The sequence below is a fragment of the Rhipicephalus microplus genome, chromosome 9 (assembly GCF_043290135.1).
Source record: "Rhipicephalus microplus isolate Deutch F79 chromosome 9, USDA_Rmic, whole genome shotgun sequence".
Classification (NCBI taxonomy): Eukaryota; Metazoa; Arthropoda; class Arachnida; order Ixodida; family Ixodidae; genus Rhipicephalus; species Rhipicephalus microplus.
The window spans coordinates 38254662-38272548 of record NC_134708.1 but is presented as its reverse complement, the minus strand read 5'-3'; the positions used below and the strand labels follow the sequence as shown (position 1 = coordinate 38272548).

The following is a 17887-nucleotide window of genomic DNA, read 5'->3' as shown; positions in this document are numbered from 1 at the left end:
CATATCAGCGATAATATGATGCGATTCTCGAGCAGCGCAGCGTCATTTTCAGCCGAGCTGCGGCGCAGTGCTCAACTCTGTCAAGTGAAAGGTGAAAGTCGAGTCGCGGAGCGCTTGTGAATACGGGGGTAAATGCCTCATGTATGTGGACTCGAACACTATAAAGTGCGTGTAGCTGTAATATTACCGCCTAAGACTAAGAAAAGCGCAGCATGTAAGCGGACTCGCAGAAGAGTAAGTATACGAGTAGGCCGTATATACCGGATCACACTAGGGGCCGCGTACATGCGGCCTCGGAGGAAAGCAAGTCCGTGTAGCTGACATAGACTGACTCGGATTAACGGCCGCAAATAAGTGGATTAAAAAAAGCATGTTTGTGCATGAAACTTGTATTACTTGAGATTAAAAGGTCATGCAATTTATAGAACAGACAATCGGTGAGCAGAACAGATACTAAGGGAAGACTAAACGATGTAAGGGGTACAAAAGTACCGGATAGGTGGAAACGATTAATAAGCTTGTTAGGTGTCTATCACGAAGAAACCAGCAGCAGCGGATTGGTAAGTTTGGCCTTCGTATCGCGTTAGTTGTATATAATGGCCGCTTGGTGCAAACATTTGCGTCCAGTGGCTATGACTATAGATTGATAGTTATGATGATAACAACAATGGACGTGTGTAGCAATAGACGCAAAACGATCTCATTCTGTCTTAGAAGTACAGTCTACCCGTATAGCCCTGCTTCAATTTTTGTACCCCTTTCGTGGCACATATAATACACTTCGATACTGACAGCGTACTCATCGAAATCGCTGGTCCGCCTCACCTGAGTGACGCAGGAGAGCCCGATGACGAAGCAGGTGCTGCAGGCGATGAATGCGGTGATGCTACGATACTTGCGTAGCACGGGAAATGTGTCCGACAGTACGGTCAGCGTCGTCTGTAGGAGCGGGAACTAGAAGAGTGGGCAATAAAAAAATAAATAAACTAATAAAATAAAAACCGCTAGGTGTGCGGACACGGACACACGTGAAAAGACAACGCACTTATCTCTGTGTCAGCAGCCCCAGGTTTTTGATAAGATTATGACCTCCCAAGACGCTTGATCCTACTGTTCGTGACTTCTTTGTAGCTTATAGAGCTTACTTTCGCGCCAACTTCAATTGGTCAAACTACGCTATTGGCAGCAGCATGTCAACGGCCGTTTCGTTCTTTCCAACACCACCGTATAACGCTGCATTGCACGCCTTTGCAGCGGTGGAAGCAGCGGAAAGATGGGTGGCGGTACAGGAGCGCGGAGAACAGCAAAAACAGGCGCTGAAGTCGCCCTTTTATAGAGCCAGACGCTTTGGGTCGTACCAAGGAAATTGATCATCTTTCAGAACGTCTATCTCACTTATCGTGCCCGCTTCCACGCCTCTCCTGGCTGTGCAATCGCCGACGGTAATTAAAGCGACGATGCACAAACTGTACAACCCTAATTCGAAATCACAATAGCCCCCACTGTAACTGCACAACAAGAAAATGGGAAAGGCAGCAGCACTTGCTTTGGAGACTTGAGATAGAAAAAAAAAGTTGAGAAGGCGTACCTCACTGTCTATTCCGAGCAGGTAGAGCATGAAGAAGAAGATGAAAGACCACAGTTGCGGACACCAGAAGGTGGTCAGGGCCTCGGGATAGATGACGAAGGCCAGGCCTTGACCTACGGTGCGTCAGCAGGAAGAAAACCGTTCAGTCGCCGTCAGACTTAACCTGAACAACAAAGGCACATCTAGAGAGGCTCATCTTCACAGAACAAGGAATGTAAAGAACAAACACCGACAGCTGTGGAAAAGGAGATAGTTGACATCGTTTTACAAAGTTACGAGAATCTCACTGAAAAAGGAATACCATTGGAACCAAAATTTCAAAAGTAAGACTTGGCTTCGTGATTGGCATCCCGAAGGAAAGTGCTTTTACTGATACGTTGGCCCTAGCCTATAGGCATGCGTGCGGGAGAGGGTCTCCCTAATTAGCTAAGGAGGGTTGGGGCAAAAAGTCTGCATCAACCTTATAGCCTTCCCATCCCCCTGAAGGGACCCTTGCGCATGCTTATGCTCCAGTGTCATCCCTTTTTGAACGATGCTATTCTTTCCAAGGCACCATCTCATTTCACATTTGTATCTTGTTTGTATTTGTCGGATGAAAAGAGAGAATCGCAAAAAGAGTGCTGACAAAGACAGGCGCACAAGCCGTAAACAGAAACACACTCTGACTGCATATCTACGTCATCCTTCTCAGCAGCGACAAAGAAGAGGTCTTGGTAGGCGTTCTTGTAAGATGCGACAGCTGCTACTCGTACGGCTTTAAGACTGCGGTGAGATCAGTGTATAACGTTATACGCCGATGTGAGCAAAGCTGTGAAGATGACAGCCAGAGAGTATAGGCGGGCGCGGGATCTTCCAAATGAAGAGGAAGGAGGGTTTCGCCGCAGGCCCTCTCTGCTGCTGTACCTGACCCCCACGATTGGAAAGTGGCACTAGTGTAGGACGACTTGAAATTGACAAGCGTGGAAGTTGCAGTTAGACGTGCTTGTAGTATGACCTGCAGTCTTCAAAAAGTTTTACTCGGAGCGTTTATTTGGACTCCTCTTACGTACGCATAACTTGCTTTCAGTGATGCCAAATTCGTATTATACATGCAGCTTCATGTGGGCTTTAACTTATATACTTTATTTCGCTCCGGAATCAATGAATAGTAAGTATTTATATTAAAAAAAGGTTAAATGGAACAATTATGTAACGACATGTTCCAATTTTTGTGAGGTATCAGGAACTAGTTCCTTTCGCCTTAGAGGAACTTGTAACAGGAACTTGTTCTAAAATTAAGAAAAAAAACGAGAAACGCGCTTTCGATCCTATTGTAGAGGGACTTGTACAACACTGCCCGCTGACAAACACCTTGTGCTGCATTGAAAAGATCCCTTGTGAGAAATGACCTGTCACGGGGAAGACAGAGTATTGGGTTGACCAAGTACAGTGTATGTTGCAAGATTCCCTGCAGTAGACGCCTGGCAGCGCGCGGTTGTGGACGACGACTCACCGGCCTTGGCGACTTCCTCGATGGGCACCTGCAGTTCGAGGGACATGTGACCCAGCACGGCAAAGATGGCTATGCCTCCGAGCAAGCTTGTGATCAGGTCGGCAACCACCACGATTGAAGCGTCACTGCAACAACGCGACAGCAAGTGAAAAAACAAACAAACAAAAAACACGCCGCGCGTACTTCGTAAAGCTCACTTATGAGCCAACTAACTCGGGCTCACCCGAACTCGGACCTCCCCACAAGTGTGAATCCGGATAAGCACAGCTTAGTATAATTTCGACAAGTCTCAGTCCCAGTAAACCAGGTTGTGCTATGTTGATTTCGGCGAATTCAGTGAGTGCATTGCAGCAGAGTTCTGACCCATGAATCAGTTGGTAGATATTTTCTTGAGCGTATAGGCGTGCACATCGAGAGGGGGGGAGCGCAATGTCTGCCCCATAAATAGAGTTAATAGAGAGGTGGGGCGCTGCGATTGACCTTCACCTAAAGTCCCTTAATAGAGAAAGTAACGACACTCTCCTCCATACCCTTTCCAAAGTGTCCAATCCTCTCCCAAGTGTGCAGACCTTACCTATATCCTCTCCCAAACGGCCACCGTGCGGGCGCCAGCCCTATAACCCGGCGCGCGCCACTTTCCTATCAAGAATGCCATGTCACACTGATAACGCGTGCAACGTCTATCTATCGCCACACATCTATCCGTCGTGCCCCTCCTTTCACTATCGCTGGGCGTCCGGTATAATTCCAAGTCACGCACATCACGTTCGTTATCAGTGTGACATGGCATTCTTGATAGGATAGTGGCGAGAGCCGGGTACGGCGAAAAAAGAACACATAAAAATGGCAGTGGCTTAGCTCAGCTATGCCAGGATATACGTAGCGTTAGCAAAGGTTCAGCTGATTATGCTTAGCTTTCCAGATATCATGCTTACAGCTGTTCCAATGACACACACACGGTATACGTATTATGTGGCACGTGTATATTTATTTTGCCGGGTAACTACTTCGGGATCCGATGAGTTAACCTTCTCCGCTCTACAGCACCGTTGAGCAGCATTTGCACTCTCCTTCTCCATGGCTATACCACAGTGGCAAACGCCAGTCAGAGGCGCTATCAAGCGGCTCCAGCGCAGTGTCAGATGGCGACTGCACAGGGAAGGCGCGCGCGTCGGCGTCCATGTGTCTACCAAGTCTATGACGGCACTCCTCTGGAAAGCGCACACCAGCGGCGCCGAGTCGCACGCGGCCGCGGCCGAGTGCGAGGGAGGTGCCGGCTCCGGTGCGCGACACCACTGATCGTCTGCGCAGCGCATCGAATTGCGCGCACACCGGCGGCGAGCTGCGCGCGGCGGCGGCGGCGGAGTATCATAGCGCATGCGCAGACCAGTGCCACGCGAAATTGGCTCAGCGAGGCCAGTGTAGCTAACGCTACAAAAAAAAACAAAACAAAAACAAATAGGTTCGCACGTATTTTCCAGGCGACGACCCGTGTAGCGGAGATGTGGAAGGTGGGAAAGGAGGGCGCTCGGCGTGGCACCTCCAGCTAAGAAAAAAAAAGACGGTACTTTACCGAGAATGTCCAGGGACTTTACCTTCACCTAAAGCCACCGGATACTCTTTTTTTTTGGAGGGGGGGGGGGAGTACCGCGTATCTTTTAACCAAACCACCGTGCCCCGCGACCTCCTCTCCCTCATCTCGGGCCGCCAGTTGAGAAAGTCACGAACACCGCTTGTGTTATCAACGTGACATGGCATTCTTGATAGTTATAGGGCCGGCACCTGCACGGTGGCCGTTTGGGAGATGATATGAAGGATAGTGTGGCTACTTTATCTATATTAAAAAACTTTCCCTTCGCATGCCATCCTTCTCTCCTAAAGGTCACCCTGCGTATGCTTCAAAACCAGCCCCCCCTCCCCCCCCAAAAAAAAATGAAAAACATAAGATAGAAGCGTCGCATAGAACGACTAGGACACCCAGCAACAACTTTCCTCTGTGCTTCTGCTTTTGGCTGGTGCCAATCCTCAAGTGAATTTGGCAGAGTAAACTTTTGCTCAGTTTGAGTCGCAGGGAGCCACACTGCGTATACAATTGTTTTTAAACCCGAGTCCAAGTGAGTCCTAAGCAAAACATAAGTGCGAGTTGTATTTAATTTGACGACTTCGATGAAAACTGCTGCAACGGTTGCGGCGACGGCGGCGATAGGGAGTTTTAGAATAGCGCACTGCGAGCCCTTGCAGTGTGGTCGCTGCCACTGCGCATGCGTCGTAACGCGAGTCGGCGTTCGCGGACCGCACGCAGAAAATCCGAAATCGCATGCGGTGATGGCGGCCCGCGTGTGACCCGCAAGCGCTGGTTTCGAGGCTACGGTGTCGCTGCGATCGTGCGTTGCGGTTCGCAGCAGGGCAAACGCTATTCTAAAACTTTTATGGCGCCCGCTTCGCCCGCAGCGCTTGCAAACGGTATCCGAAAACTCCCTAATGGTTGGAGGTGCGCCATGACGATCGCGCAAGAGGCGCCACGTTTTACAAGCGTTCTTTACAAGCGTTTTACAAGCGTATCACCGCAGCAGTGATGACGCAAGTTGAAGCTGGCGCCATGACTGGACAATCACGGCGCCGCAGATATTTCGAACAACCATTCGTCGCTGCTTGCCTCCTGTCTCCGCTTGCGCAGTATGTGAAAAGCAGCCGGTTTCGAAGATAAGTGTGAACGGATTGCTTAGCAGTGCGATATACATCCGAGGCACACGCCTGTAGTGTATGCTGTGTACAGGTTCTCTTCATTCCGCCCTTATACGGTAAATATCAAACCGTGATAGAAGGATAGAAGCTATACGCCCGACGCTGCCATAAGCTAGTGACATCGGCACCCGCGATAACGGCGTCGACGGGTCTCGATTTGTGTGTGATTTTGGCAGTGGCCTCAGTATCAGTTACCGCCCGTCAGCTCGCTCTACCGCGTCCGTGTTTCGTCTCGGTGCTCTTGGAACTTCGTGCGGTGGCTAGCTACGCAAGTTCACATTCTTTGCGACTGACGAGCGATACCGTGGTGGTTTTTTGGCGTCGTGCAACGCAACGTGGCTTGTGACATTTTGGTAAGTGGTGCCCACGTTACTTCAGCGGCGGACTTTCGTATAGTGCCACCAGTACCACCACCCGAGTGCCATCGTAGCGCCACCAGTACCACTATCCATTGTCCAGTACCACAATCCGAGGACGCCGAGGTGAGCGTATGCGACAAAATTTCAACAGTGCTCTGACAAATCGTGTAGTTTCGATTGAATGCTTTCGAGCGGGCACTTTGGTTTCGTGGGGGACGAGCAAAAAAAAAAAAAAATCTAGAGGGGAGAGAGCACGTTAGCTACAGCTTCGCCAGGCCTGGTTGTTGGGACGCCTCTACACGATATTCGCTTAGGCGCTTGTCCGCGATATGTCGCTTACGGGCAATTTAGCCGTGCGTGCGACAACCGGATTGGTATAAACTCTAACCAGGTGTCCCAATAGCTTTCGTCCCGAGCTCTCTGGTTAACGCTTTCACGTGCACATAAAGTGGTGACTAGGACCTATTTTCCAGATGAATTCTTTGGGAAAGTGTGGTTCGTTGGCCTAGTTGGTCACAAATTTTTCAAAGAAAAAAAAAAACGCCGCGAAAGGACAAAGGAACACACACACAACGAGTGCTCTTACTGTGTGTTCCTTCGCTATAGTTCTTCACTTCCATATGCATCCACAGCTTCTTTATTGGCACATTTTTTTTTCGGCCACGGCTATACGTGAAACACGGAGGTCACCGATGTGATTAAGAAGCTAGTGCTACCTAACCTAGAATACTACCTTTTATATAGAACGCTACAGCGACGTTGATGGTATACATTCATGTGCACTCAACCGCAAAAGATTTATCACGTCAGTGAGTGAGTAAGCAATACTTTTTTTTTAAATAGCTGAATAAATTGTGGCCTTCAACGATGACACCTCCATATAAAGCAATTGGTTGCTTAAAACCGTGAGTACTCTAGATTTCGGTCACATCGACTGCCTAAAATGCTTTTTCACAAAACATTAAGTGGTCGCGATTGCGACCACTTAATGGTGGTCAATTACGAGGGAAGGGGTCAATACGGGAGAGGGGGGTGCGAGAATGCTTTCACCCTTGTTCAGCCAGTTTGAGCAAGCCCCATTTACTTGGCTGACCTATGATTATTGCTAACGTGGAATTTCGAAGGTCATTCAGCTCAGGTTTAGTTATGTGACCTTCCGACAAAGGTCACGTGCTTATACTCACTGACAGTTTATGCCACATCAGGCTGTATGTTCAACCATACCGTTTTGTTTTTCGATCACACAATTCAAGCGAAAATGGCGTACGTTCACGCAACTTACCTATAAGCAGCCGCCGCATGGCTGCGTTGTTCGAACAAAATCTGTCACCGTTCAGGCGTTTGGAGGATGACTTAGAGACGTTGATTTCATAAAGGACATTTAGCAAAGCGTAATAGTTGTGATACGGGCCTCTCCACTGGTCACTCGTTTTTTGTCGGTGAGTCATTTCATATTACAAGTGGTGAGTATATACTGCCGCGCAGTTCAGCATAGTACCAGTAGAAAGGTTTTACTTTCAAACAATCTGTGTGTTGTTCCCCTATAGTGTAGCTCTTTTTGGCACAAGCGAAGACAAAGAATAATAAATCCGCTCACATGTGAATGGCGTATCGGAACGGATTGTAGCTTCCGGACATGATGAGGCCTCCCCACGAGATCGCCAGCGAGTAGAAGACCTGCTCCGTCGCTCGCCTCCATATCTGTAGCGAGAAGTGATAAGATTGTTTGTGATTACGCGGTTTATACACATCATAAAAATATACCTGTAGGCCGTTTGCCATAACTCGAAAGTGAAACCGAACATTGTCGCGGAACCCAGCGGAAGATAACAGACGTGCGGACGTCTGACTTTCGTGAAATAAATATATTGTCAGAGTTAAGCAGCACAAAATAAAAGATGAGAAGAACTACACAGGACAGGCTACGATCCTGTGAAGTCGTTCACCTCGTGTCTTAGGCGTATTGCGCTGCCTTGCCATGAAGTTACACAAACTAGCCCAGTTGTGCATGGTGGTGCAAAAAATATATGCGTCGCTTTTACACCATTACTGGTATCGCTTTGTTTCACCTGGTACGTACGTCGCTGGAGGTAGCATCTTCTGAAGGCCTGTCTTCATCAGGGCAGTAACTGCCGCTGCCACAGGAATAAGAATCAAAAACGTTTCGCTTCCTTTACGGTGGCCACATTCACAATACTCGCTGCGAACAAGTATCCAATATATAACTATTTTGTTGTTTTTAAACTTCTTTGGCCGTTTTCCTTGTTAGTGCCGTCGTTTTGAAGCTATCTGTGCCGACTGTAATCGATTGAGAGCATCAAGGTAATTGAATGCAAGTCTATAACACTCTCAATCAGATTAATTGTATGATACTTTAGGACATGTGCGAATCGATTTCGGTTATACCAGACACAAAGCTACAATGTGCAGTAAAAGAAAAGTCACAAAATGTGTCACTGTCAGGGGTCCTTTGGCGTATTGCCAAGTGTGTAACGGGCTTTCACCCTATAATGGTGGATAGTGTGCTACGTGCTGCATAAGTAGACTTTGACCATTTTCCACCTCAGGCTTCCGAGTCGTCCTGTTTTTCAAGTAAGTGGTTCGTCGACTCGGAAATTTCAGTGGTCGGTGCCTGTTATAACGCGTCGTACAGGCAACGAAAATGAAGAACAAGAACCTCGGAGTGAAGGGTGACAAATGTGAGTCGTACAGCCAAACAGCGTTACCAGGTAGACAGAGCAGTTTTCGTTATAATCGCGGAGGCGTCAGCCTGGGGTTCACCTCCTGGCTCTTCGCTCCATATGTGGGTTTATGACTATGATATACAAGATGCAGGCCCAACGGCAGGAAACTTCTGCGGAGGGAGGAAGGGGGAATTGTGGAATGCATTATATTTTAAACACCTCTTTTCATTATTTCCACAAAACACCCCCCCCACCACCACCACCACCACTTTATCAAAATGTCGGAGGATGGGGGCGCCACTAGACAACCCCCCTGGCTACGGGTCTGATACAGTGGCGACATATACGCGCAAGCAATACGTGCAATGAAAAACATACATGTATACGCAAGAGAGTCACTCGTGGAGCAGCAACGAATGTATGGACTCACGTTGAGGTCTGTTAGCCTGGCGAAGTCGGGCACGAGGAAGTAGGCGATGCCCTGTCCCGAGCCACTCAGGGTGACGCCCTTGACGAGCAGGATGAACAGCACCACGTACGGAAAGGTCGCCGTGAAGTACACGACCTGTTGTTTTTTTTTTTTTTTCATACACGCGAGAAGAGGGTGTCAGAGAGCAGATGACGTCGCGAGTCCGGAAGGTGCTACCCTTCTCTGTACACGCTCTCTCAAAACTAACTCAAGCACGAGTCATTATCGTTTTACAGTACGTTATGTTCGGCTAGTTGGTACATATTAGGCTGAAATACGTGGCGCCAGGTTGACAAAGAGAAAAAAAAAAAAGACGAGACAGAAAGAGCGCCACGTTAAAGAGCGCCACGTTTGGCGCTCTTTCTGTCTCGGTGGCGCTTTTTCTGTCTCGTCCTTTTTTTTCTCTCTTTGTCAACCTTGCGCCACGTATTTCAGCATTATCGTTTTCTGCACACAAACCATGCCTCCCTGTTTTTCTTACTGCGTATCTGCTGCATAATTCAAACAAACACACTAAAGGCTGCATCAATCTAAGACCGGAGTTTGAAACACATGGCCCACGGACTCACTCACTGGCAGACCGGCACTCGCATGGCTATTTTATCCAAGTTTTTTGTTGCTTCTTTTTCTTAATAAGCATGTTTGTGAGTTGCACAGGCGTGACTGCATGGTTTCAAGCATTTTCCTTTCGTAGGGTGCGACATGCAGTTATCGTGTGACGAAACATAGTTCAGAATCAGCGTCCAGATTCCAGTTAGTCGTATGCGTTCTCGAAACTCGACGTCAGATCTTCAGAAATGATCCGCGTGTGAAAGATATCAATCAATCATTCAATATGATTTTTATTGACAAACCAAAAAAAAGATTACAAGATATCTGGACCATTAGCCTACATTGGCTAGTTATCGGTCCATATCGGAGTACATAAAAGCAGCTTAGCAGGGCATATTTAGCAATAAACACATATATACACAATTATTTATACATATAGCTATTCACATATGCACATACATACTACATACATAAGCGCGTGTACATATATGCATTTTCACAACATACCCAAATATATGGCAGCGTTAAAGCCGGAATGGCAACGTTAGCTGATATCTCGTTCAAAAGTACCTTTCCCGACGAGGACACGCCGCGAATGAGGCAGAGGAATACGATGAGCCAGCTGACGAAGAGGCACAGGCCGAGATCCCATTTGATGCCGCCAACCTCCTCTATGTTCGGAGACAGGTTCAGGACGTACTTTCTGCGTAGGTTGTATACGAAACGCGTCATTTGGTCATCTGTTATTGTCGTGTTCAGCCTATCTCACATGATAAGGCGGTAAAGATGGTGACGATTTTGCTTATATTAGCAAATTAATCTTGCACAATTTCAATGTCAACCTGCTTTCAGCGAGAACGCTCTTGATAAGTGAGAAAACGGTGAAAAAAATGGCGGAGAGACGTTCCAACTTGAAATTTACTCAATAGGCGTTGTGATGTCACGAATATCGATGGCGCCTAGTACTTAATCAGTAAAAAAGAAATATACTGTCCTTAAAAGGGACCATAGACTTGACAAACGAAGTTTAAGTAGATTTCGTTTAGCCTATGTTCCCAAAATACGATAAAATACGCTTTGAAATTCATGACGTTACGGTCGAAAATTTTGACCAGAAATTTAACAACGAAACCTTGCCTTTGATTTTCTCGATTATGATGAAACTAAGCACATACGAGTTTTAGGGTTTAATTTTTCGACCTAATCCGATTCATTGTTTCATTTTAGTTTTCCTTTGAAGCCGCTTATTCGCGCTGCGGTTTTCGCACGTGCAACCTTTGCGATTCCGCTTGACAAGCAGCGATGAAGATGGCCGCGACTTATACGAAAATTCAAGGAAGATCAAAGACTCACTCCCAGAACTGTTCTGCCGCCGTCTGAGTGGCGTTCGAGCAGTTTGCCATGATGGTCTGGAACGCCTCCGTGGGCACGGTGAAGTTGACGCCGTGCACGGCTGACGTCAGCCAGACTACGTCACTTGAGGGAAAGAGATCAGCGGTGATGCTGCTTGCGTTGCTGCCGTTGAAACCGCCGTAATTCCGCCACAGTACCTCTGGAACGTCTCGGCACCTTGTCTGGAGTAAAGAAAATATTTATTTACTCATTTATTTTATTTTTTATTTACAGAATACTGTCAATCCCCAATGGGGATTATTACATGGGTGAGCATCACTGTCACAGCTTTTGACGTTTGAAAGAGAAAAAATCAGAATAATAAAGAACATAAAATCACTGAACACAGTAGCACGGCACAGAGCAATCATAGATAGTTATTTGTACCATAACCAAGTATAAAGTACTCCAATGGTACACTGACAAAGAAACAGTGGTCGAGAAGCAACGAAGCAAAGAAAGAAGAAAAACACAGATCGGGTATTATTATCAAGGAACCGTATAAACAATAGATTTATGCAGACAAGTGTTTTGGTATGACAATTGGAAGCAGGAAGGGCTGCGTGAAGAAAAACAGGCGATCAGTGTACATGCTAACTAGGTTAGAATAGATCAGTACCTTCATTTAGTTTCATAAATTTCTCTAATGTTGGCTGCTGTGTAATGACTGGATTCAGTGTATTCAGAATAACTTACTTAGTAAGTTATTCGAAATAGGGTTTCGCTATTCTTGTAGTCTACCTTGTTCTCTCTTTATGCCTGTACGTGTTTGCGTGTGAGTGTGTGTGTGTGTGCGTGTTTGTGTATGTGCGTGTGCGCGAGCGTGTGGTCTAAGGGATTGCTTTGTTCGAGTTTCTTTGGATGCATTTACAGTGCTTTGTAGTTGCTTCTTTCTGTTATCAATATTATTTTTTAGGGGCGAACCTCCTTAAAGCGGCACCCGTTCATCCCTCGTCACAGTCGTAGTGCGTAACCAGTCTTACGCTTTGACCTGCAAGAAGGTGCCGGTGGGAGATTTCTCCTGCGCGTTGTGGAACAATGAAAAAAATTCGCAGCGTGCGCGTTAACTAAAAGCCAAATTCCCCTCTCTTTCATTCCCAATTTGCAGCCATTGGCATGTACACTGAGCGCTATCTGACAAGAAAGGGTTGCTACGTTATACTCGCTGCGCGTAACCTCCTTGGTTTTAGATAGGTTTGGCGAGCGTTGGGCCGCAGTGCCACAAATACAGTGAACTAGAATATACCGTGAACTCGAGATGGTTAAAGGTGGGAAGTAGACAAGAAGCGCAAGCCGTAAGAAAGTGTGCGTGTGCCGCCTCTCGTTTAGTCCTTGGAATGTCCGCTGGATGGCAGTGCTTCCAAATGCGGAATATATGATGAAAAGATGCGAGATGGTGGTACTTGGAGTGTTGACTAGATGGACGAACGGACGCACGGATGGCTGCGCAGACGAATGGACGCAGGGACGGGCGCAGGGACGGACGCGCGGATGAACGTGCGGACGCACGAACAGACGCACGGACGGTCACACAGACGGACACATGGACGGACGGAAGCAAGAATGAATGTACGGACGAATGCTTCGCCCCACTCTTCATCATTCACCCCGTGGATATGTTGCCATTTTTTTTTCTCACACCTGCATGGTTGTGTGATAGATGGTGCTATTTTAACTCGAGAGCGTTAAAGTGCTCGTTTCGCAAAAACTCCGGTGTTGTCGTTAGGTGTGAGCGAGCAATCACTTTGTTGTGCTTGACCAAAAAATCTAGAAAGATGCAATTAAAATAAGTAATAAAAATTCCGGATACGAGTGTGGATTCAACTCGGGTCGTTCACGTGGTAAGCGGATGTTCTATCACACAGCCACACGTTTTTTTGCAGGTTTTTTTTCTTTCAACGTGTTTTATGTATATGAAAGTCGGCAATAAAAAAAACATACAGCCACGCTGCTGCTTGCGAATAGAGTGAAAATAACTTCGTCTGGTTGGAAATGCAGTGCAACTAAGTTTATGATTTAATGCTTTACAAACACACAGCGTCCCGTATACATGCTTTACAATGCAACATGAAATGTTGCAGTAAATAATGCGTGGTACAAGCGTATATTGCCATCGGGCGTCAGAACATGTGATTATCATAATACCTCCATGTTTTAAAGCCGGTCACCCACTACACAACGCACACACATTACTGCGCCTATTCTCCTAAGGTCACGTAGTGGGTGCATAGCCAGTTTGAAAAGATTTCATGCACTGATTGTCCAGAGGACCCGCGATGCGGCGCTAGGTCCCGGCCTTGCGGTACCATCGTGGGAGCGGCCTGCCGTGTGCTAGTGGAAGCATTCTTCATCAAAAAAGAAGAGCAGTCCTGTGTCAGTCAGACATCAATATATTTACATGAAAAAGAACAAATCTTAATCAGTAGCATGTTTGTTTGAATGGAATATGCCGCGCCTGTGCAGTTACCCGTAGCACAAAATTGTTAATGACGTCGACACGATCCTTCGCCGGGTCTCTGCGCATGTTCTGTGCGTTTTTATCTTATGTGTTCAGATAACTTGTATATTTCAATAAAATTTTCAGATGAGAGTCAGCGCTTGTTTGTGTGCCTTCTCTTCGTCCCGTGAGTTTGTGCGCTGTTTCTGCCCATAGTGTGCTAGTACGCACGCCTTCAGACTTTCACAAACCAATACCAAACTGATTGTTTGAAGTACGCACTAGGGATAGGATGTCGCTATTGCGTTCAACACTCAAAAACGAAGCTTATGGTTTCGACTATCTTTTTGCACGAGCTTCCACTTTTTTTTTGTTTCATGTGTCGAGAGGGAGCGAATTACGTCTACAGTTGAAAGAGATCGCTTACGTGGTTGCTGTATCGCACGTAGCAGGTCTCCGGGTCGGCGCCCCACCACTCGTAGCAGTCTGCCCAGGGCAGCACGGAGCGGAATGACTGTGCCAGGTAGTAGAGTGTGTAGCATAGGATGACGTTGTAGTAGATGGCCACCAGCAGTGACATCACCACCATGGCGACGCCGATGCCTGCAACGGGGGTTGGAGAAAATCTCCACGTTACCTTATGCATCCGAGGACAAGTGGCGCGCCGAAATGCTATATGGTTTTATGCACGGGACAGACCATAGGCGTAGCCGGGAAGTGGCACACCAGGCCTGTGCACCCCACCCCCCCCCCACTCGAATGTTTTCACCATGACATACAAAGCGAGAAATACCCACTTCAGCAGCCCCCCCCCCCCCCCAATCAGGAAGATGCACTCCACCCCCACCAGAAAAAAATTCTTCCTACGCCTCTGCAGGAGACCCCCCAGAAGTCTGCCACCTAATGGTACCATTTGACGGAATACATTTTCCCAAGTCATATAGGTCATTTCTAAATGGGGTTTTGTGCCAGGTTTCTAGCATATTGATACCGATGAATTTGGGGAGCCGCTTCTGAAATAACAGCTGTGGTGCATCGACATATGGTCGGGATGTCCCACAAGAAAAAAAGTGCTTTATAACTAGTCAACGTGGGACGAATATAGTCGCATGTGTGCCGGGACACTAGCGAGGGACGCGCGGGTCACGTGTTTCGAGACCACTGATATGAACACTACTTACCTTGAGCCACCGGTAAACACTTCCACACCGCAATCGGTCCGAGGCTGGAAAACTGACCAAGCGCCAGTTCCATGGTGAACAGGGGAATGGCGACCAGGATCATGACGATCACGTACGCTGCGAAGAAGGCACCTGCATAGGAAAGCAGAAACAAAAGGTCCACTCCATGAATTTTCGGAAAGGAGAGCGCTAATTGTACAGTAGTTCTCCGTACCCGTCGCAAAAGAGCCTTTTGTACATTGTGTGGTGGCTCTGTCTAACGCACCCAGTTTTAGACGCGCGGGAGTTATATAATACAATTAAAATACATGTAACATCACCAGCATATTACTTGGCTTCGTTGCATGTTGGTTCTAATTAGGTTCATCATCATCATCATCAGCCTGACTACGTCCACTGCAGGACAAAGGCCTCTCCCATGTACCGCTAGTTAATCCAGTCCTGTGTTAGGTTGCCTCTAGCTAAAAAACAAAAACGCTCCCTGTAGTTCATCTTTCGTTCATGGTGTACGATGTTACTCCTATAATCTTTCCAACTTCAGCCTTGTATAAATCTGAAATATAAAGATAAGTTGAAAAGTTGCGTAATGTGCACAGACACTTAACGTTTTATTGACACAACAGAGTTGAATGTGTACGCCGTCGGTAGAACGCAGAATGCCTAATTAGTAACAGTCCTGTTCATCCCACCTACTGCCAAAGAGAAATCATAATACGCAAGTCGTTCACATCATATAATCTCTCGGAATGGCTACAGCGGTGTTCGACGTCTGCAAAACTTATTAAGTTCACAGCATATGCGCTGACAAGGACAACGGTGAGAGAAAGACAGGTCTGCGTTGTGAACTGAATTTATACGATGTAGCTAAGATCTCGTGAACTGCTGCCAAGAGCAGCAAGAAGTGACTGTAATCTTCAGTAGCCATGACGTCGTACTTTGATGCAGACCTCTTTAATAATTTAATAAGCAACGATAGTCACCCTTCTAATGGAACCCTTTCCCTATACCATTTAAACGCGCAAAGCCTTAAAAACAAAGCAGAGGAATGTGAGGCAAATTTGCAAATATTAAAATACTGCTTTGACATCATTGGCTTCACAGAGACGTGGCTTAGATCCAATATGAATGTCAGGCATTTTCCTGGTTACAACAACATTTCTATGTTCCGTGAAAATAAACGGGGAGGTGAGGCCCTGTATGTAAAAGCAAACATGCTTTATGACATTGTTCATGAGTTTAGTGTTATCAATGATGCCTATGAAGCAATTTGTATTGTTACTAACAAGGTCGCTGTTCTCGTATTATATCGTCTCCCTCATAGTAAAGTAGAAACATTTTTAGAATTTGTTGAGTGCTTTTTTTGGAATTTTCTGCTCTTTACAAATGCAATGAGATAATATTTGGTGATCTAAATATAGATTTACTAGCAAACAGCAATGTTCAAACAAATCTGATTGAGGTAATGTCGTCTTATATGGGTGTGAAAATGTCGTTAATCAACCCACAAGGGTCACTAAACAATTGCCACATTGCTTGATGTCTGTTTTACAAGTTTTCATCCGGAAAACATAGTGCCTGGTGTGTTTTCGTCGGGAGTAAGTGACCACTTGCCATTTTTTGCTCTGTTCACCCTAAAGAAACAAATATCAAAATCTAATTACACGCGTCGGATAATAAACTCCATAGCATTACGAACTTCTGTTCTTTAATGAGTGAAACTAGCTGGGATGAATTGTACCGCGAATCTGATACATCAAAAGCCTATGATATCTTTATTCAAAAAATCAGTGAGAACTATAATTACGCTTTTCAACGTGTTATGGTTAAGAAGCACAGAAAAGCTAGAAAAGAGTGGATCACACCGTCATTATTTAAACGCATTAAAGAAAAAAGACTTCATGTTCGCTCGTTTCCTGAAAACAAAGAATCAGGCAGATTTAGTCGTGTTTAAAAAGTATAGGAATAAATGAAGCTTCGACCTAAAGAAGGCAAAAAAATGCATATTATCAAAATAAGATTTCGCCGCTAATTAATAACCCTAAACGGCTTTGGGGTGCTGTTAACAAAATTATAGGAATTGAACGACCACGTATACCTACTGAACTACACATTAATGGAACAGCCATCTCTGGCACGACGCTTGCAAATCAGTTTAATATGCTTTTTTTTTGACATCAGGTGCTTTTCTTGGCTCCAAGGTAGCATCATCTTCGAGATCTGCTATTTCCTACATTCCTACAGCCTACAAGGATTCTATGTTTTTAACACCTACCTCAGATGTAGAGATAGCACCTGCAGTGTTCGCACTGAAAGACGCGTGCTCGCCCGGTTACGATGAAATCAGCGCTTCGCCGATTAAAGCTGCTATCTGCGACATTTCTGCCCCACTAACTTATATCTGCAACGAAATGTTGGAGACTGGCATTTTTCCTGAGAAAATGAAGGTTGCGCGTGTTACTGTCATTTATAAAAATGGCAGTAAAAATGACCTGAATAATTATCGACCAATATCGGTACTGCCTCTTATTTCAAAATTGGCAGAGCGTATTATTTATAAACGATTGTATGATTTTATTCAAGTTAAACATATTCTCTCGAAACACCAGCACGGCTTTCAATGTGGAAAATCAGTGGAATCTGCTCTACTGCAGGTAAAAGAAAAGATACTTAGTAATTTCGAACAGCGATACTTTACAGTTAAAATTTTTCTTGACTTTCTAAAAGCGTTTGATTCGATCAAACACCAAATCTTGTTTCATAAGCTAACGACATATGGTATCCGTGGACTGGCCCTTACATTATTAAAAAGTTACCTCGAAGGCAGAATGCAATATACACAGCTTCAGGAATTAGTCAGACTTAGGTAAGATAAACTTTGGGGTCCCACAGGGATCTATTTCGGGTGCTCTTTCTTGTATATAATAATGATATTGCTAACATTTCTTTTACTCCCGCCATTGCTATGTACGCCGATGACACCAACGTTTT

The 17887-nt window shown here is 46.0% G+C and overlaps 1 protein-coding gene across 1 annotated transcript in view; it reads right to left on the bottom strand.

The window, feature by feature from the left end:
- LOC119163699 (sodium-dependent proline transporter) overlaps positions 1-17887 on the bottom strand; it is a 76493-nt gene that overhangs the window by 3741 nt on the left and 54865 nt on the right. Inside the window, exons 3-11 of the mRNA XM_037415761.2 lie at positions 14900-15031; positions 14146-14321; positions 11243-11463; positions 10460-10592; positions 9299-9433; positions 7782-7885; positions 3081-3205; positions 1589-1701; positions 826-954 (exon numbers count right to left, since the gene is read on the bottom strand). Coding sequence (XP_037271658.2) covers positions 826-954; positions 1589-1701; positions 3081-3205; positions 7782-7885; positions 9299-9433; positions 10460-10592; positions 11243-11463; positions 14146-14321; positions 14900-15031 — 1268 coding nt within the window. The remainder of the gene's footprint in view (positions 1-825; positions 955-1588; positions 1702-3080; positions 3206-7781; positions 7886-9298; positions 9434-10459; positions 10593-11242; positions 11464-14145; positions 14322-14899; positions 15032-17887) is intronic.